Here is a 21,606-nt window from a genome sequence, read left to right as displayed (position 1 = left end):
ATTCTGTGTGATTTGGAGTTTTTGTAAGTCTTGTTTTGAGGCGCTAGACCATATTATTGGGCAGTAGTCAAGACATGACAATACTAAAGATTGCAATACCAGTTTAACTGCTGAACCTGACAAAAAATGAGCAGCCCTCCTTATAATAAGTGAAGAGGTTAATCACTTTCTGTAACTCTGTAACTTTCTGTTTTCCGCCTTCTTTCTCCTCTTCAGCACCGCTGGGACAGCTTCTTCTCATCTTGTTCTTTTCTTTTCTTTTCTCTTCTCTACTCTCCTCTTCTTCTCTCGCCACTTCGCGCCGTTTGTTTTCGTTTTGCTGCTCTCTTCCTGGATCTGTTCTGCACATGCGCAGTAAGATGGACTGATCCATTGTAGTGGAGACTGAAGGGGGGGGGGGGGGAGGGCACACACATAATAAAATAAGCATTCTGCTGACATAGTAGTGAGAGGATTTTAATCAAAAACGTAATTAATGTGAGCAAATAAGTAATAACTGTATTATCCATAAGTGTATGAGGATTTTTGTGGGGCCCTCAGGAACATGGACGCCCAGACTACTCGCTCCTCCTGGGTGACAGAGCTCCTCACCCTATCTCTAAGGGAGCGCCCGCCACCTGCGGAGGAAACCCATTTCAGCCACTTGTATCCAAGATCTAGTTCTTTCTGTCATGACCAAAAGTTAGTTAGTTAGTTAGTTAGTTAGTTAGTAGTCCGTCCGTCCGTGCTGTCTGTCTATCTGTGCCCAATATTAAACTGTGTGTGTGTGTAGTGGTGGGTGGTCTGCTGTCTGCCCACTTATTGGCAGGTAGAGCCAGGTTGGAGCTAGAGCCTGGGCCTGTTCTGGGCCGCTGTTGAGGACGGACGCTGCCAGGAAGCTGCTGCCTGGTATTAAAATACATTGTCACATTGTAAAGTTCGCTGATGATTCAGTGATCGTGTCCCTCCTCAGCCATGATGACCCGGTGCCTGGCCCTGTAGTGGAGGATTTTATCCAGTGGTGCAAATCGTCCTTCCTCACCATCAATAGGTGCGTTGGAGATGAACTGCGCCTCGCCTGGACGGTCGGCGAGAGCAGGCGGCAGCAGCAGGGGGCGGTGACAGAAAGCTGCAGTCAAGTCGGAAAGTTTCCAGCAGCCGTCAATACAAACAGGAAGTCACCAAAGTATATATTTCTTATGCTGTACTGCAATTGTCCAATAAATAACCAATATATTTCTCAGGACATAAGTTTGACTCAGTGTGAATATTTTTTTAAGCAGTAGGCCTACAACATGAGATTCATATAATCTAGCATTATACAACAACACGTAGTGTTTGCAGTCCTAACTAAGAGCCAATCAGATCATGATCCGGTGCGTTTCCCATCATGCCCTGAGGCTTGCAGTCAGTTGCAGTCGGTGGAGAGCAACTGCGGCGCCTGGCTCTAAAAACTGTGGCCGCCTTGATCTCGTGAGGTTATCGTTGCAGGCGTCAGAGCAAGTCGGGATCAAGTCGGACACAAATCTAACCAGCATGCATTGTGCGCTGGTCACCGGCGATCGATTCTGCGCACGCCTGGCTCATCTCGAACGCACCTAATGTCTCAAAAACGAAGGAAATGACCATTGATTTCAGGAAGTCCCGCCCAGCCACTGTCCCCCTGTCGATCAACGACCAAGCTGTAGAATCTGTCCAGCAGTATAAATATTTGGGGACAGTAATTGATGACAGGCTGTCCTTTGAGCATCAGGTCGATGCCGTGTGCAAAAAGGCCAACCAGCGCATGTACTTTCTCCGTAAGCTCAGGAACATAAACATGGACTCTAAATTCATGGAAATGTTTTATTCTTGTTTTATCGAATCTGTCCTGACTTTTGCTTTTATTTGCTGGTTTGGGTCAATTAACTTGAAGAACCGCAACAGACTTCAGGGCATAGTCAGAGTGTGCAGTAAAATTGTTGGTGCTCCACTAAAAGACATTTCCTTGCTGTACAAAACTAGGGCCCTGAATAAAGCCAAACTCGTCCTGACTGACCCTAGCCATCCCTTGGCACCTGAATTTAAACTGCTCCCATCCAGACGCAGATTTCATGTGCCAAGATGCAGGACCAACAGATTTAAAAATACCTGGGTTCCAGTGGCCATTGGCCTTCTTAACAATTGACAGCACTGTGGCCACTTTAAACTCCTGTTTCATCCAGGTGGCATTGTTGCACTTTAACTCCTGTTTAATCCAGGATGGCTTTGTTGCACTTTATTGGTTGTTTTATTTATTTTATTAACTATTGCTAATTGTTGTCCTGTGTATGTATTTTATTGCTACTTTTATTATTAGCGTATGTCATCGTCAGTGTTGTGTCACTGTTGTTAGGGCCCGAGCGGCGACTGCAAGTCGCCCAGCGAAAGCCCTATTGTAATGCTTTTGTTGTTTAGCCTATTGTTGTTTTATGCTAGCCTAGAAATCTAGCTGCACCCTAGCAGCAGCAGATCTCTTTGCTCCATCTGTTCAGTGTTGCCAACTCCTCAGTAAGCAAAGTCGCTATTGGCTGTCGTAAAAGTCGCTAAAAGTCGCTAAATGACGTCATTATCTCAGCGGGGGGGGGGGCCAGCGGCGCTCTTTATGTCTGTGGCGTGGAGCAGTGCGTCTCTGAATGCAGCGGAGGCAGCTCCGTGACACTACTGTGTGTAGGCTGAATACCTGTGAGTGCCCGCGGCAGCGCCGCTGCTCGTTGAAAACAGCTGTGATAACGTGATTTCAGGTCCAGAAACGTTTGTAATATCACGGGAAAAAGTCGCTAGATTTGTCGCTAGTCGCTTTTGACAAAAAAAGTCACCAAGAGGGGTTGGAAAGTCGCCAGATTTAGCGACAAAGTCGCCAAGTTGGCAACACTGCATCTGTTTAGAGAGTCGTTGGGCGGGCTTAACGCTATGGCGACATACATTTTAATTGGCTTCTCAGGCTAACGTCATCCTGCTCTTTGCTCTGATTGGTCGTAGCGCTACCCTATTGGTGCAGAGGCAGTTTGAAAGACAGCCTTCATCCCGCCCCTGGATTGAGCCGATGTCTACCGGTCGTTTCCAGACTAGACATAGTGATATAGTCTGGTTTGTCAGGCTACTTTTATGCTGCTGGCTGCACTACAAATTGATCTCCGGGGACAATAAAGATCTCTTGACTTGACTTGACTAAAATACATCATGTAAATTACATCATACAAATAGGGCATGATGACAGTGTCAGTGAGCTAGAACAAACATTGAATAGAACAGATAGGGAACATCTGTCTGTCTGTTAGACTTGTAGGTCTTGAGACCGGTCTTGGTCTCGAGACCACTTTTTTGTGGTCTTGTTCTCGTCACGGCCTCGACAGTCTAGCTCGGTCTGGTCTCTGTCTCTGTCTTTGAGGTGCAGGGTGGTGTTGGAGGCTTGTTATTTTGTTAGATGACTTTGGGACTAGTTAATAGTCCCAAAGGGACTAGTTAATAGGACTAGTTAATAGTCCCAAAGGGACTAGTTAATAGGACTAGTTAATAGTCCCAAAGACTGGTGCTTATGGTGCTTATGTTCTAGGAACTCAAGCAAAATAGCAAAATATGGTGTAACTATTTATTTATTTTTTTGGTCTCGGTCTGAACTAGTCTTGGTCTTGACTTGGTAGTGGTCTCGGATTAGGCGGTCTTGACTACAAGTCTACAGTCTGTTTTGTGTCCGGTTGGTTGTTGTTGTTCCTTTCCTCTTATCAATAAAGCTCAAGTAAAAAAAAAAAAAAAAAAAGTACTCGTCAGCGCACCGGTCGGCGCATGCGCATGCGTTCACTTCCTGTTTCCTGACAGCTGCACAACAACATGAGAAACTAAAGCAGGTTTAGTGTTTTCGCTTCATTCCCTTCACTGTTCTTCTGTCTTCTGTCTTCTGTCCTCTGTCCTCTGTCCTCTGTCTCTCCCTGGACCTGGACCTGGACCTGGACCTGGACCTGGACCTGGACCTGTCCTCATGCGCGCTCCCGGGTTTGTAGCGCTGGTGTTGTGGCTGCTGAACGATGCGACGGCTCGTCAGTTCACTGAGGAGGAGATGGCTGGTGTCAGGTACGGACACACACACGTAAGGGAGGAAATATAAAGATATCGATTATCTCCAATACGTGCTCTTTCCTTCCGGTGTTCACATGAGATTTTGTCAAAATAGTTATGTTCAGTCTGACTCCATTTGTTAAAAAACAACATTATCATAACATGTGAGAATAGTTAACCAATAATTAAGAATAAAAGCCCTTTAGGAATAGAATTCTACTATTAGTGATCGGACATCAGTTCATGGCAGATACTACTGCTCCAGCTGCCTTCTCCAGCCTGCATGTTTACACTGGGTGGCACATTTGGCTCCAGAACACCTTGATAGTCTTTCCTTGAAACCTGCATCCATGTTTCACAGCAGGTGCACTGCACTTTTCTTTTTATGCTTCATTGTTGCATTTGTGTAACTATGAGTTGATGTGACTTAGGTTCAGGTTCAGTTTTGGATCAAAGGTTCATATCAGTTTTGGATCAGGAAGCTCCAGCCACGACCAAAGGACATTCTCCACGAAGCTTTGTGGACAGACGAAACAAAAAAAAAGAAATTCTGTTATTGTTATGTACAGTGGGTACGGAAAGTATTCAGACCCCTTTAAATTTTTCACTCTTTATTTCATTGCAGCCATTTGCTAAAATCAAAAAAGTTCATTTTATTTCTCATTAATGTACACTCAGCACCCCATCTTGACAGAAAAAAACAGAAATGTAGAAATTTTTGCAAATTTATTAAAAAAGGAAAACTGAAATATCACATGGTCATAAGTAACCCTTTGCTGTGACACTCATATTTAACTCGCATGCTGTCCATTTCTTCTGATCCTCCGGTTCTACTCCTTCATTGGAGGTTACAAAAGAATTTCTGCAGCACTCAAGGTTCCTAAGAGCACAGTGGCCTCCATAATCCTTAAATGGAAGAAGTTTGGGACGACCAGAACTCTTCCTAGACCTGGCCGTCCAGCCAAACTGAGCAATCGTGGGAGAAGAGCCTTGGTGAGAGAGGTAAAGAAGAAGCCAAAGATCACTGTGGCTGAGCTCCAGAGATGCAGTGGGGAGATGGGAGAAAGTTCCACAAAGTCAACTATCACTGCAGCCCTTTGTACTGGGCAGGTGATGAGCAGTGCCTGGTTTTCTCCACACATACCGCTTAGAATTAATGCCACAAAGTTCAATCTTCGTCTCATCAGACCAGAGAATCCTATTTCTCATAGACTGGGAGTCCTTCATGTGTTTTTTGGCAACCTCTATGGGGGCTTTCATATGTCTGGCACTGAGGAGAGGCTTCCGTCGGGCCACTCTGCCACAAAGCCCCGACTGGTGGAGGGCTGCAGTGATAGGACAGGACCCCCTTGCAAAAGAGATTCTGAATCTCAATGGGATTATTCCTGGTTAAATAAAGGTTAAATAAAATTAAAAAAAAGATAGTTGACTTTGTGGAACTTTCTCCCATCTCCCCACTGCATCTCTGGAGCTCAGCCACAGTGATCTTTGGGTTCTTCTTTACCTCTCTCACCAAGGCTCTTCTCCCACGATTGCTCAGTTTGGCTGGACGGCCAGGTCTAGGAAGAGTTCTGGTCGTCCCAAACTTCTTCCATTTAAGGATTATGGAGGCCACTGTGCTCTTAGGAACCTTGAGTGCTGCAGAAATTCTTTTGTAACCTCCAATGAAGGAGTAGAACCATCTCAAGGAGGATCAGAAGGAATGGACAGCATGTGAGTTAAATATGAGTGTCACAGCAAAGGGTTACTTATGACCATGTGATATTTCAGTTTTTCTTTTTTAATAAATTTGCAAAAATTTCTACATTTCTGTTTTTTTCTGTCAAGATGGGGTGCTGAGTGTACATTAATGAGAAATAAAATGAACTTTTTTGATTTTAGCAAATGGCTGCAATGAAATAAAGAGTGAAAAATTTAAAGGGGTCTGAATACTTTCCGTACCCACTGTACTTTATGTAATGTAATTTAACTAACTTTACTAACTTTTGTCAGTTTCAAGTTGTTTCAGGGACAATTGTGGGTTTTTCTTTCATTAACGGAGGGATACCAACAATTTTGTCCATGTCTGTAGGTTAAAAACCACTCAGTGTAACAGAAGAAGAACAGCCCTGATTCATGTGCACACAAACTCCCCCTGCTGGTCAAAACCTTTATTGTCATTCCAACTTTTCCTGATGGCCTCTTGGCTGTCTTGCAAAAGCGTCAGGATGAGAATTATCACTGAAATAAGAACACCGTACCTTGATTTTGTGTGGTTCATTCATTCTTTTATCTAATATTTAGATTAATGCGTGGGTAATGGTAATAGAGGTTTATTAATGTCAAAAAACTTCAGTATTATTTCAGTCAATGTTTAAATAAATCCAATAGGATGTTTATTTAAAGAGGAACTAAGCAGGATTTCTCCCATGGCTATTTTTACCTTAATTAAAAAGCTCCGGACTAATTGTGATAGTTCACTACATGACTTGTGACTTGTTACGAGTGAGAACGGAGGCTCTCTGTCTTCACCTGGCGTCTCACAGCTGAAAACCAACCTTGCAACATCAGTCGCCACCCCGGTGTCCCAGCTCTCGTCTCTGCGGTACAGCGACACAAACGCGCTCTGTAACCATTTATGACAGTTAAGACTACACAAATACACGTCGTAACGTTATATAACGTTATTCACCACTCCATATAGATTTTTTGCCAGCTTCGTTGTAAACAAATGCACATGGTCATGCGGAGGGTTGGCAAAACAGAGGAAAAGCAACCAGACTTGCATAGTTCCTCTTTAAAACCGTTGCATTGTTTTCAAAAGATGGGAGTTGTGCTTACGAATACTGGGATGATGGTGTCTTTATTAATTTTTAATTGTATTAATTTTTATTATTAATTTAATTTTATTAGTATTTGTGGAGATCTATTGCGCTTTATTATGATTGTAAATCACTGGAACCACTTTCTGAACCAGTAAGGCTTCAGGCATCATTAGAGACGTCACTGGTGCTAAAAGAAGGGTGGGGGTTGAACTGTCTTACACACACAAAACATGAAAAAACATGGAGGGTCTAGATTCGGTGGAGGAATACAGTTGTTTCACTAAGCTGCAATCTGCTCCATGTTTCAGACAGCGCATCAGGTCCATGTTCTACCACGCCTACAACAGTTACCTTGACAACGCCTTCCCCTACGATGAGCTCCGCCCACTCACCTGTGACGGACAAGACACCTGGGGAAGGTAAGGTGACGTCCAAGATCTAAGAAAAGCTTCCCTCAAATGATTTTATTGTGCCTGAATCTTTAGTAATCAGCAACAAAATAACTTTTTTTTTTTCAACACATATTTCAAGTTGCATACTGGAGTTGTATGTTTTAGCTTCAAGTGGCATTATTATGCCAGATGTTGTTGAATCTGCTGGAGCCTCTGTCCCAGTGTGGGGGTCGGCCCTGAGTGATCCAGTTACCATGGGGACCCCTGTGCTCCTTCTTCCTGATTTTGCCGTCACTTAGAATTGTCACATCTATCACTGCAGCCTTCCACTGCTGTTTGTCCGGGTCCATGCCTATGTTCCCACAGCCCTATGTTCCCACAGCCTTATGTTCCCACATCTCTATGTTCCCACAGCCCTATGTTCCCACAGCCTTATGTTCCCACAGCCTTATGCTCCCACAGCCTTATGTTCCCACATCTCTATGTTCCCACATCTCTATGTTCCCACAGCCTTATGTTCCCACATCTCTATGTTCCCACAGCCCTATGTTCCCACAGCCTTATGTTCCCACAGCCTTATGCTCCCACATCTCTATGTTCCCACAGCCCTATGTTCCCACAGCCTTATGTTCCCACAGCCTTATGTTCCCACATCTCTATGTTCCCACAGCCCTATGTTCCCACAGCTCTTATGTTCCCACAGCCTTATGTTCCCACATCTCTATGTTCCCACAGCCCTATGTTCCCACAGCCTTATGCTCCCACATCTCTATGTTCCCACAGCCCTATGTTCCCACAGCCTTATGTTCCCACATCTCTATGTTCCCACAGCCCTATGTTCCCACAGCCTTATGTTCCCACATCTCTATGTTCCCACAGCCCTATGTTCCCACAGCCCTATGTTCCCACAGCCCTATGTTCCCACAGCCTTATGTTCCCACAGCTCTTATGTTCCCACAGCCTTATGTTCCCACAGCCCTATGTTCCCACAGCCTTATGTTCCCACAGCTCTTATGTTCCCACAGCCTTATGTTCCCACAGCTTTATGTTCCCACAGCTCTTATGTTCCCACAGCTCTTATGTTCCCACAGACTTATGTTCCCACAGCTTTATGTTCCCACAGCTCTTATGTTCCCACAGCTCTATGTTCCCACAGCTCTTATGTTCCCACAGCCGTATGTTCCCACAGCTTTATGTTCCCACAGCTCTTATGTTCCCACAGCTCTTATGTTCCCACAGCTCTTATGTTCCCACAGCTTTATGTTCCCACAGCTCTTATGTTCCCACAGCCTTATGTTCCCACAGCTCTATGTCCCCACAGCTCTTATGTTCCCACAGCTCTTATGTTCCCACAGCCTTATGTTCCCACAGCTTTATGTTCCCACAGCCTTATGTTCCCACATCTCTATGTTCCCACTGCTCTATGTTCCCACAGCCCTATGTTCCCACATCTCTATGTTCCCACAGCATTATGTTCTGTTCCCACAGCTCTATGTTCCCACATCTCTATGTTCCCACAGCTCTATGTTCCCACAGCCTTATGTTCCCACATCTCTATGTTTCCACAGCCCTATGTTCCCACATCTCTATGTTCCCACAGCCTTATGTTCCCACATCTCTATGTTCCCACAGCCTTATGTTCCCACAGCTCTTATGTTCCCACATCTCTATGTTTCCACAGCCCTATGTTCCCACATCTCTATGTTCCCACAGCCTTATGTTCCCACATCTCTATGTTCCCACAGCCTTATGTTCCCACAGCTCTATGTTCCCACAGCCTTATGTTCCCACAGCTCAATGTTCCCACAGCCTTATGTTCCTACAGCTATATGTTCCCTCAGCCTTATGTTCCCACAGCCCTATATTGCCACAGCTCTATGTTCCCACATTTGTAAGGCTTTTCTCAAAATTAGGCCCTAATCTGTGTCTAACCCTAACCCCCGTGCCTAAATCTATCTATCTCAGGGGCATCTTTGCCCACCCTGCACCTGGGGTCCTGCACGGTGTGGTCGACTCCAGCCTCTATCGATCAGTGCTGTCCTTCAGTTCAGCCTTTTCCAGACACCAGAGCTATAGCAACTCTTCTTATCTGTTGGTGGTACATCCAGTGTGGGGGGTCGCCCTCCATGATGGTTCCATCTGTTCTTTATTGGGCTTTCACTAAGCAGTTCATCACTTGATGAGTCTTTCTTGTTGCCCAGGAGGGTGGCTCTGATGCTTGTTAGGGTCATTTTGGATTCTGCTTTTAAATTTTTTAAAACTTGTTTGTTGGACTTTAAATTCCCCATTCAGTGCTTTTTGCCATTGATAATAACACTTGCCCTCTCTTCTTCACAGTTTCTCCCTCACTTTGATTGATGCTCTCGACACTCTACTGGTAAGTTCTGAAAACATTTCTTGTGCGAGTCATTTTCCATTGTAAATGTCTTCAGGCGAAGTCAAAAAGAGTCATGCTACATTGAAGGTGCAATTATGATTTCAGCAGAGAGACAGAATAATCATTTTTATTTTGAAATAAATGTATCTGTGAAGGTTTTGGGAAACCGTACAGAGTTCCAGCGAGTGGCGTCGCTCCTCCAGGACACCGTGGACTTTGACATTGATGTCAACGCGTCAGTGTTTGAAACCAACATCAGAGGTACAGAGAGGGAAGGAAACTTCTGATTTTGGCTAGATTATTTATTATATTTATCTATCTCTATCTGTCTGTGCCCAATAGTTAAACTGCTGTGGTGTGTGTGTGTGTGTGTGTGTGTCTGTGTGTGTAGTGGTGGGTGGTCTGCTGTCCGCCCACCTATTGGCAGGTAGAGGGGGGATGGAGCTGGAGCCTGGGTGGCCCTGTTCTGGGCCGCTGCTGAGGATGGCTGAGGACGCCGCCAGGAAGCTGCTGCCTGGTATGAAAATACATGTAAATTGCTAACAAGTATACAAAAAGTATACAAACAAGTATACAAAAAGGGTACGACAGCGAGCTAGAACAAAGATTGAATAGATCATGTAATTAGTATTTGGTTATTATTTAAATACATTCAGTGCCCAGAGGACATCTGTTTACATAGACCAGTTTGATGCTGATAGTGACGTGCTGTTGTAAAATGATACGTTTATGTAGCCCCAATACATAGGGTATATGTATAACCCACTTTTGTACGATTCAATCCTGTGCAAATTATGAAGTCCATCACTCTCTTTCTTTCAAAAACTGTGAAACTTATTAAACCTTTCTCTTCCCACTATTTTTGCTTAATTGACACCAAATTTGCTCCACTGCATCTTCAGACCGTCCTCCACAAATATACCACCCAGGGTTTTGATATTTGAAAAATTGAGCCTACAATGCACGATAACATTTGACTGTAAAGAGTACTGTTAACATATACCAGCCAATTCTTGCTAAGTACATTTTCACTCTTCCTGAAAGAATTGACAAAATCTTGGAGTCATCGTCGATGAAGAGTGGCAAATATCAGAATTCTATCTCAAGATTTAATTTTGAAATATTTTGAATTCTGCTCTCATGAGAACAATTGGAGTCAATGTAAGAATGGCATTTTTAAACATCAGATTTTCACTTGCGGAGCAAAACACTGTGTGAGTACAGGCAAACAGTTTTTCAACCGTGCTCAGGTTTAAGTAAATTTTTTTTCTGTTGATATAATGTGAATGGAATGATAAACATGGACATTGGTAAGCAAATAAATTGCTGATACAATACAAAGTGTAAAGGAGGAATCACGTTTATAAACAGCTAGCAGACAGAATAGGACTTAGGACAAAGTGGCTGTTTGTCAAGTTTTAAATATCGATTCATGAATTGGCAAAATAACCAACACCAAAATAAATCATGGGAATATCTGTTTCTTGCAACACAGCTGACAAGGTCACTTTAAAATCCTGGAAGAGCTCAGATCTAACATGTATGAACTGGTTTCAGCGTTTCAGACCCCCACCGGCATGCCATATGGTACTGTCAATCTGCTGCACGGCGTCAGCCCCACTGAGACGCCTGTCACCTGCACCGCCGGCGTGGGAACCTTCATCCTGGAGTTTGCCACGCTGAGTCGACTGACCGGAGATGCAACATTCGAAAACGTAGCCCGTCGAGCTCTGAGGGCCCTGTGGAAGACCAGATCTGACATTGGACTGGTAACTTCAAAACTAAAGAGTCTACATTCATCTTTATTTATAACCTGTGTGCTCTAAACCTGTTGAATCACCAGTCGGGGTGACGGCACACAATTTAACTTATTTTACCCTAAGGTTAAGGTTTGCCATTGACTTCAAGGATGACTACATATTTATCAATCAATCAATCAATCAATCAATCAATCAATCAATCAATCAATCAATCAATCAATCAATCAATATCCTTTATTTAACCAGGTAAAAAACTCATTGAGATTTAAAACCTCTTTTCCAAGAGTGACCTGGCCAAGACGGCAGCACACAACAGCTCAGTTGCACATCACACAAGACTCAAATAAAATACAATCACACATTTTAGGAAAACATGATAAACAACGCAATCACACAGTCCGATTGAGCTCAATTCTCTGTCTTTTATAATTGACCTGAATTCACCCAGAGTTACAAGATCAGTTTGTCAAGATCAGTTTGTCAGTTTCAAGTCCTTCTGCACATCGTTCCAGGTTGACGGGGCTGAAAATTTAAAAGCCTTTTTGCCCAGTTCCGTTCTCACTCTCGGGACCTTCATCTGTATAATGTCCTGAGAACGCAGGCCATATCGGCTGAGGTTTCTACACATGTGTAATTGTGTACACACAAATATGTAGACAAAAGTCCAAGAATAGATTTATAAATAAAAGCCAGCCAATGAGAGAGTCTACTGACATACAAAGATGGACAATGTGTGACGGCATATAAGGAACAGTGATGTACACGATAGCTGCAACCAGTAATAAAACGCAAAGCACAGTGATATACAGTATCCAGTTTCTTTAAAAACTGATCAGGTGCGTTCATAAAAAGCAGGTCTCCGTGGTCCAACAAGGGTAAAAAAGTTTCTGACTTTCAATGAAAAACATGATTTATTCCTAAAAAAGAAACCTCATTTCAATTTCAGTTTAGAAACAAGTTTATCAATGTGCAGTTTAAAGGACAGGTTCTCATCAATTAGAATGCCTAGATATTTATAGGATGTGACCATTTAAATTTCAACCCCATGAACAGTTGATAAGTTAGGAAGGTCAGATGGAAGCTGCTTGCCATTTGAAAATAGCATGGTCTTTGATTTATCTGCATTCAGCACTAACTTGAGCTGAGTCAAACGGGACTGAACAGTGTCAAAGGCTGACTGCAACAACTCAAGAGATTTTAAAGCTGAAAAAGATGAACAGTACATTACTGTATCATTAGCATACAAAAATGGGACACAGCATCAGACAAGTTATCACAAAGATTATTCACATAAATTGTGAACAACAGTGCTTGGCGTTGTGAGCACAGTTACTGTTCAACACCCTCTGATGTAAAGGATGATGAGGATGTCAGGTGATTAAAGATCATCCTATCAGGCCAGGTTCCATTTCTCATTGAAACCTCTTCACCTACCCCTACCCTTTCCTTAGGTAGAAATATTCCCTCCTCCAAAATGAGACACCACTACTATACCATAATATGTCATCATATCCATCATAATGCACTGATATCAGACGAGCGCTAAAAAAGTTCATGTAATTCACTGGTGCTGGGCTTTAATTACATTTCCAACATCATCTGTTGTATCGGACATGGAAATATGTAAAACTATGGGACAGTTGTGCACATTTCTTTTTTTCAAAGTCTTGAAAAAATGGAATTGGGAGTGACTTTGTGGCTCATCATAGTGGTCACCATGTGGCGTACATACAATTAAGGTCCAGCCTAGAGGTCTGAGTTTTATTCCAGCCCTTTGATGCATGTCACCCCCCCCCCCCCCCGCTGCCTCTCTAGCTTTCCTGACACTCTTTCACTGTCAGTATAATTACAGCTTGAAGGCCCAAAATCATAAAAGCCACCCCAAAAAAACATAAAGAAGATAAGGAATTGGGCCTTAATTCAGGATGATGCTAAAACCAAAAGAAGACTATGGTTTATTTCAGCTGCTCTATCTGAAAAGAGAATCAAAATGAAATCGACATGGTCTCAGCTTCACCTGTCTGTCTGTCTGTCCAGGTGGGGAATCACATTGACATCGTGTCCAAGAAGTGGGTGGCCCAGGATGCCGGCATCGGAGCAGGAGTCGACTCTTACTTTGAGTATCTGGTGAAAGGAGCCATCATGCTGCAGGATGAGGAGCTGCTCAACATGTTCCTGGGTAATCCTCCAATCCTCCCAACTCTCCCACCTTCTCCCTTTGAGCAAGACAGCCATGCCAGCCTCCTGATAAGAGACGGATGAGGAAACGTTTTTCTTTTCCCCCCAGATTATGATCGAGCCATTCAGAACTACACTCGGTTTGACGACTGGTACTTGTGGGTGCAGATGCATAAAGGAACTGTCTCCATGCCTGTTTTCCAGTCTCTGGAGGCTTTCTGGCCCGGCCTGCAGGTATATACAGGATACTCATGAGTCTCAGGGTGTATTCACACCAGGCTTGTTTAGTTGTAAACTTTTTCCTTGGTGCGGACTTTTTGGGTAGGTGTGAATACAAACCACCGGTCTCTGGTGTGGATCAAACAAGTGTCCAAAATGAACCCTGGTACGATTTCATTTCTGATGTGAATGCAATCCAAACCTTTTCCGAACCAAATGCAAAATCCAAGCTCCTTTTTTTGGATTCAACGGGCTTCCGTTGTCAGAAAATGTGGAAATCATCACTCGTTAGCAACGTGCCAGCCAAAATGAGCCATGGAACCACCTGGAGTACAGATAGACACGCTGCCTCCTCGATATTTTGTCAGAGGAAAACATTTATCAGATGCTGGAGAGGACGCACAAAAATGCAGAAGCCTTCGGTGAAGTTGCCGAGAGAATGAGTGAGGCAGGTTTTAAGAGGACTCAAAGTAAAAAAAAAAATGGCAGAGTTAAATCAAATTACACTAAATTTACCCTAACAAATTAAAAGGGCAGTGAGAAACGCATGCATGACCTCCACTGTGAACTTTTGATGACTGAGCGACTGCTGGACACACATTTGTTTACAAGGTTGGTTCGCTTGTAAAAAAAAAAAAAAAATGCAATGTGAATACGAACTGCACCAAGTGAACTGAGGGCGTATTCACACCAGGAAAGTCTGACAGTTCACTTGCTTTGGTGCGGACCAATTTTTTTTTTACTTGGTGCGGTTTATATTCACATTGCATTTTTTCACAAGCGGATCAACTTTGTAAACAAAAGCACGTGTGTCCCACAGTCGCTCAGTCATTGGATAAAAATTATCAGCGGGATCTTCCACGAAAAGTCCACAATGGAGGTCATGAATGCGTTTCTTGCTGCCCTTTCAATTTGGTAGTATTTCCAGTTCACCTGTCCTGTGCTTATTCATCACTTGGAGGCTATGTGGCCGTTATGCAGCCGTCTCTGTGACGATGGTCAGACAACAAACACACAGACGGCTGCATGTGCGTCTGAAGGATGGTGCGCTAAAAAAAAGAAAAAAGGACGGCACAGCAAAAAACAAAACAAAAAACATAATCATTCTCTTAGGATGCCGCGTTGCCGTTCGGCAGTCACATTTATTTCTGTTAACGGTTATTAATCGGATAACGACTTTCTGTTATCAGTTAAAAAATATATTAAGAATGTGCATCGTTAACGGCGACGGGTGCGTCCTCTCCAGCATCTGATAAATGTTTTCCTCTGACCAGATATGAAGGAGGCAGCGTGTCTGTCTGTGCTCCATGTTGACCCACGGCTCATTGTTGATCATTTCCACATTTTCTGACAACAACGGAAGCCTGTTGAATCCAAAAAGGAGCTTGGATTTTGCATTTGGTTCGGAAAAGGTTCGGTTTGCATTCACACCGGACGCCTCAAAAAAACGGAAAAGTCCGTTTCAAGTGGACCAAACGAGCCTGGGGCCTCATTTATCAAAGAGCGTGTAAAAGTCCTCTTAAATTTTCAGTACGACGGAAAGGCAAAATGTGCGTACGACCAAAAAATATACACTCTTTTCAGATCTATCAAACTCCGCGTACACACGGCTGCACGGTATTTCCCTTGATAGATCACACCGGACCTGAGAAAAGCGTGGATGAGAACACGCCTCATACCCAGCCCCCTAAACAGCCCCACACAACCATATGTGGTCAATGCAAATCAGTTACGTGCATAGTAGCCATGTGCACTCTGGAAACGTGTGGAATGACTCAGTGGAAGACGGTGAAGACAACAGACGGACGGAGAGCATCACCACCACTTGCTACTTCAAACAGTGTCCCGCTCCTCTCTCCCTCGCATACTGCAGTTCTCTGACTCTGCAGCGGCGTCGCCAATTCCTCCTCTTCTTCAAAAAGCGTGTAAATGCCGGTACGCCATGGTCGGACTGGTCGTAAATTTTTGCACTTACTCCCGACAAGTTTTGGTTTGATAGATCCCAAATTAGGCGGAGAAAAGTGCGTACGCACAAAATGGGGGAAAGAGCGTGTAAAAAAGCGTGTATCCACAATGATAAATGAGGCCCCTGGTGTGAATACGCCCTTAGTTCCACAACACTTTTTTATCCTAAGTGCTATTATCCTTTGTGTTCCAGTCTCTGTTGGGGAACCTGGACAGCGCTGTGAGAACTTTCCAGAACTATTACTCAGTGTGGAGACAGTTTGGAGGTCTACCTGAGTTTTACAGCATCCCTCAGGGTTACACCGTGGACAAGAGGGAGGGATACCCACTGAGACCTGGTCAGTCCACCATTTGACCAACCAGCCAGCTTATTGCTTTTCTTTCTTTTTTTTTTGACTGTAGGATCATGTATTTCTTTAAGTGACTAATTCAGTAGAAGGTTGAATGTAAGCAGCATCCCTCACATATTGGTGTTGGATCTTTCCTGGGCTGCATTTGAAGACCATCTGCCTCACATGTCCTGTTTGTTTTGCCCCTTGCCTTCTCTACAAAGATCCACATCTTTGTAGACCATGTCTTCCATGGGATGTGGCCCTGAATTGGACCAGTGCAACGTAACATTAACTGAAGTTGTTTCAAGTTGCCTAGCACCCAGCAGCTTTAATTTTTTTGAAAGTAAGGAAAGGTTTGCCATGAGCAGATAAATTGGTCGGCTAACTACCTGATAGTCTGGTGAACTGCTGTGAACTGGCTTGTGTTTTTTTTTCTTTCCCAGAGTTAATAGAGAGTGCCATGTACCTGTTCAGAGCGACAGGTGACCACACCTACCTGCAGCTGGGCCTTGATGCTCTGGAGTCCATCGAGAAAATCGCCAAGACGCCCTGTGGATATGCCACTGTAAGTCTGCAGGTCACATGTCAAAGCTTAAAGGAATAGTTAAATATTTTGGCAAATTGGCCCCTTGCTATAATCCCTATAGTCATAGCAGTAGGTTCGTTACCTTTAATTGTCGGTGCAAGCTATTTTTAGAACGGCGGAGCAGAGCCGTGAGCTGTTCAGAGCTACGCTACGGAGGCTAATGGGATTTCTTGGTTTCCCTCATCAAACTCATCAAATACACAATCCAACAACTCCACAACGCTCTGGTGGACAAGTTGTGAGCTGCACATTCACCACGCTATGAGATAATAACACAACGTTACCACACAGAGTTGTTTTAGAGGGAAATTCAGGCAAAACATCTGATGTGCGTTTCCACTGGGGGCAGTTTTTTGGCAAGCAGTCTGTATTTACCTTGAAAACAACTCTTAACGTTGTGTTATTATCTCATAGCGTGGTGAATGTGCAGGTCACAACTTGTCCACCAGGGCGTTTTGGAGTTGTTGGATTGTGTATTTGATGAGTTTGATGAGGGAAACCAAGAAATCCCATTAACCTCCATAGCATAGCTCTGAGCAGCTCACGGCTCTGCTCCGCCGTTCTAAAAATAGCTTGCACCGACAATTAAAGGTAACGAAACTACTCCTATATTGACTGTAGGGATTATGGCAATGGACCAATTTGCCAAAATGTTGAACTATCCCTTTAAAGAAACAGGATGACAAACACACACACAGCAGATATAAGCACCTAATTTAGATTTTTAAAGAATAAAGTCTTGCTCTTCTTATCAACTCATCTTTAATTCTTGAATTGAACATTGTTAGTAAGGATTTTTAAATTACATTTTCAAAGAATTATGACTTGACACATACACTGAATTTTACTTTTATTAGCATCTGCTGGGCAAACCATGTTACAGAGACATTTATCCCTCAACTCCCCTGATATTCCCACTGTACTTAATTACATTCAGTCTCTTAAAGGCTGGCTACACACTTGACAATTTGGGCTCGATTTCAGGAAGAACACAAAGGATTATTTGATTATAAGTGTGTTGTGTCAACACTATCATTTTACTGATCCTGATCCAGTCACAGCCACACCGATCGGAGAAAGCAGACCAGGAAGTGTTGCCAACTAGATGTTGCTTACTTCTTACAGCTCACAAACATGACAGCTAACCAAGCTAAATAGTGAAATTATGGTAACAACTAGGGCTGTCCCGATTACCATATTTAGATAATAGAGTATTCGGGGATAAGGGATACTTCACCCAAAATCGATAATTCACCAATTTTCTACTCACTGTCATGCCAAGGAAGGGTTTGGGGAACTTTCAGAGTCATCAAAACGTTCTTGGAGTTCCAGGGGGGGTCCGGCTGGGAACGGATTTTCATATAATGGCGGTGGATAGAGTTCACTTTTGAATCATCCAAAACACACACTATGAAACATCCAGATACCTCCATACTGCTCGTCTGTACTGAAGCCACCACATGAAAAATAATTTGTTTTTAGCCTTGTTGTAGCAGTAGCTCCCAGTGGCTGTGTTGATGTTTGTGCTGCAAGATGTTTATTCATCGTTGTAAACCATTGGATGTGTGATGTAAACACGGAAGAACATCTCACAGTAAATCTCATGCATCTCTCGCAGCCACTGGGAGCTGCTGCTACAACAAGGATAAAAACAGAGATCACATTAATTTTTTCCAAACAACTTTTCCATTTGGCGGCTTCAGGACACTTGGGTCAGTACAGACGAGCAGTATGGAGGTATCTGGATGTTTCATAGTGTGTGTTTTGGACGATTCAAAAGTGAACTCTATCCACCGCCATTATATGAAAATCCGTTCCCAGCCGGACCCCCCCTGGAACTCCTAAAGCGTTTTGATAACTCTGAAAGTTCTCCAAACCCTTCCTTGGCATGACGGTGAGCAGAAAATTGGTGAATTATTGATTTTGGGTGAAGTATCCCTTTAACCCAGTGTCTTTATTGCCTTTATGTGCACCACCTAGTGCTCAGACGTGGATGTGCAGCTGCCTAACTGACTGATGACCTGTGCCTCCTCCTGCAGGTGAAAGACCTGCGAGACCACCAGCTGGACAACAGGATGGAGTCCTTCTTCCTCGCAGAAACCATCAAGTACCTCTACCTGCTCTTTGACCCCGACCACTTCCTGCACGGCGGCGGGACGGAGGGGGACGGGTCTTGGGAGGAGGGCGGCGAGGGGGGTCAGTGTGTTTTAGGTGCGGGGGGGTTCATCTTTAACACGGAGGCTCACCCTCTGGACCCGGCGGCGCTCTACTGCTGCAGCCGCCACGCCCAGGACCGACGGGACCTCCGGGACATTCTGCTCAACCTGTCGCAGCCCACGGAAAAGTCCGACCGCCGGTCAGACGGGCCTGCCGGGGGGACAGAAGGCTCTCCGTCCGGCCAATCGGAGAGCATCGCTCTGAAACCGGGTGAGAAGAAGGGGCCTCCCCTGCTGTCCTGTCCCGTTCAGCCGTTCAGCGCTCGACTTTCCATCCTGGGACAAGTTTTCAGCGATAATACCTGATGCTGTCGGCTCTGGTTCACTCAGTAGACGCTAATGTTCCATTTCTGGGCCGCAGCCTCTCGTCTGATTGGTCGGTTTCCAGCACAGGAGTCACAGTGGCCGACATGTTGCCTCTCTCACTGGTTTTCTTGTCACTTCTTTTCGCTGTCATGTGAAAAAACCTTTTCACTTGTCAGCTTTCAGTGAACAGGAATATTTTGCAGTCAGCCACCAGGAGATCAGGAAATCACATCTGAAGCCACGTGATTCAAATTTCCAAGCCTGTTCAAGTCCAGTTCAGGGGAAGGACAATCATTCCTAAATTATATGCACCACCACTTTTCATAAAGTTTCTGTTGTGATGAAGGGATTCAGGACCAGTGAGCCAAGACCTGGACTCTGTTGACTGTGTTGCTCTAATTTAAATTAAAGGTGAAATATGTTTTTATTTATTAGAAATGTTGGGTTATGTGTTTTCATTTGTCTTATTCTCATTGTGAAACTGATCTGAAAAACTGAAAAAAGATCACAATCAAGAAAATCATAACTGAGAATGAAATATTTGATGAGGAAAATAGACTGTGATTCTGGAGCATTTTTAATGTCTCAACCATCAGAGCTACAGAAGCCTTAAAATCAAGTTTCTTTCTTTATCCAGGATCACTTTTGAAATATTAGCTTTTTTCATCTGTGAAAACAAACTCTAGGAGGCAAGACATTTTTGGCCATCATAATTTTTTTCTCTAATCTGTATAACAAACCCAGGGAAGAAATATATTTCACTAATGGAAAAAAACAACTTGTCTCTCAGAGTTTCCTTCCAAACCACATGCTTTTCCGCATTATTTAAATGTCTATGGCCTATCATACTTAATCATTTTTGTAGTTTTGCGATGCACATACTACTATGACTTTTTTTGTAAGTATATTTTTGGGGCATTTTTTGTGCCTTTATTTGATAGCATAGTTGAGAGAGACAGGAAACAGGGAGGCAGAGAGAGTGGGAATGACATGCGGTAAAGGGCCATCTGTTGTGGAACTCGAACCGGGGCCAACTGCAACCTCTGCATATGGAGGGCCCACCTGCTCAACCCACAGCGCCACACGGCACCCCACTACCGTGACTATTAAAGGATAAGTCACATCATTCATTAAAGGATAATTACCGTTTTTTACAATCTGGACCTTACTGTATTTCTAGCATAAAATATGATCATTTACTCACCCAGATAACTTTGGTGTCATTACAAGTCGTTCTGACATATCATCTTTTGCACATCTTTTCTGTGTGTTTCCGACGTCAGAACAAAATGAGCAGCTGGATGAAGTTCAGCTTCCACAGGTTTCCTCTCCACAACCTGGGGCTTCATTTATCATTGTGGATACACCTTTTTTTACACCCTTTTCCCCCTGTTTTGTGCGTACGCACTTTTCTCCGCCAAATTTGGGATTTATCAAACCAAAACCTGACGGGAAAAAGTGCGGACATTTACACCCATTTTGACCCTGGCGTACCGTGATTTACACCTTTTTTGAGGAACAGGAGGAATTGGCGACACCGTCGCTGAGTCAGAGAACTGCAGTGTGAGAGGGAGAGAGGAGCAGAGTACATTTATAAGAGCACAGTAGGATTTTTGAAGTAATTTTGGTAGTGGTGGACCGTTGATGCTGGCAATCCAACCCGCTCTATAATAACACTAGGCTCTATGTTAATTGATAAACAGAGCGGATTGTGGATTTTGCTTTTTTGCTTTTACACACGGCAGCAGCGCCCACTGATCTGCAGCTACTGAGACTGTTATTATTCTGTCACCTGAGTTAACGAGGTGCACGTGAGTTTGGAGCTGACGAGAGAAGAGAATAAAGAGTGAGACAACGCGGCCCTGAGGAGGAACTGTGAAGGACTCAGCTGTAATGGAAAATGACCTAAACCGAGTCCAGTAGAGCTGTAACTGTGTAGTGGAAAGGCGTTCAAAGTGATGGTAACTATCGTGGAAATCCTGCTTTACATTGTTTTAACATCTAGGTATAAAAATAATTTAAAAAAAAGATTTTCTGGGATAAAGGGGCAGATATAAGATTATTCTTCTTTCTGCTCCCGTTTGTTGAGATTTGGGAGGTTTTTGTTTTTATTGTAGCTTATTAAAATGCAAGATCATTTTCTGAATGATTTATTGCCCCATGTCGCCGTGTATGTAGTTCCGCTTCTTCCCCCGCCTCCGCCTGTTGTCTCCTTTGTCACTTTGTTGTCACTTTGTAGCCGCTCCACAGAGCGCACATGGTTAATTAATATGCACGTGCTGACCATATATGGCGTTCTGGGGGTGGAGTAAGAGGTGTGTTCACGTGTGCGCCATTCTTGGGTCCGGTGTGATTTATCAAAGGGAAATTGCGGAGAGTTGTGCGTACGCACAGTTTGATTGATCTGAAAAAGGTGTA

The 21,606-nt window shown here is 43.8% G+C and overlaps 2 protein-coding genes across 2 annotated transcripts in view; both read left to right on the top strand.

Moving 5' to 3' along the window:
• Positions 1-3,794: 3,794 nt before the first annotated feature.
• edem2 (ER degradation enhancer, mannosidase alpha-like 2) lies at positions 3,795-19,765 on the top strand. Its single transcript, XM_085780836.1, has 11 exons — positions 3,795-4,068; positions 7,166-7,276; positions 9,587-9,626; positions 9,782-9,887; positions 10,018-10,143; positions 11,184-11,395; positions 13,424-13,565; positions 13,674-13,798; positions 15,942-16,086; positions 16,524-16,645; positions 18,706-19,765. The coding sequence occupies exons 1-11, from the start codon at positions 3,977-3,979 to the stop codon at positions 19,186-19,188; spliced, it is 1,704 nt and encodes a 567-aa protein (XP_085636962.1). The 5' UTR covers positions 3,795-3,976; the 3' UTR covers positions 19,189-19,765.
• LOC146984018 (uncharacterized) overlaps positions 5,326-21,606 on the top strand; it is a 68,820-nt gene continuing 52,539 nt past the window's right edge. The window contains exon 1 of the mRNA XM_085780839.1: positions 5,326-5,334. The gene's annotated coding sequence lies outside the window, so the exon portion shown is untranslated. The remainder of the gene's footprint in view (positions 5,335-21,606) is intronic.

The sequence above is a fragment of the Trachurus japonicus genome, chromosome 7, assembly GCF_045865225.1.
Source record: "Trachurus japonicus isolate A0001 chromosome 7, Traja_1.0".
Classification (NCBI taxonomy): Eukaryota; Metazoa; Chordata; class Actinopteri; order Carangiformes; family Carangidae; genus Trachurus; species Trachurus japonicus.
The sequence above is the reverse complement of the archived record's forward strand: the minus strand, read 5'-3'. Positions and strand labels throughout refer to the sequence as shown.

Coding starts and splice junctions, on each gene's coding strand:
- edem2 (XM_085780836.1), top strand. CDS start 3,977: ATGCGCGCTCCCGGGTTTGTAGCGCTGGTGTTGTGGCTGCTGAACGAT. Junction 4,069..7,165: donor GAGGAGATGGCTGGTGTCAG/GTACGGACACAC, acceptor TCCATGTTTCAG/ACAGCGCATCAGGTCCATGT. Junction 13,799..15,941: donor CTTTCTGGCCCGGCCTGCAG/GTATATACAGGA, acceptor TTTGTGTTCCAG/TCTCTGTTGGGGAACCTGGA.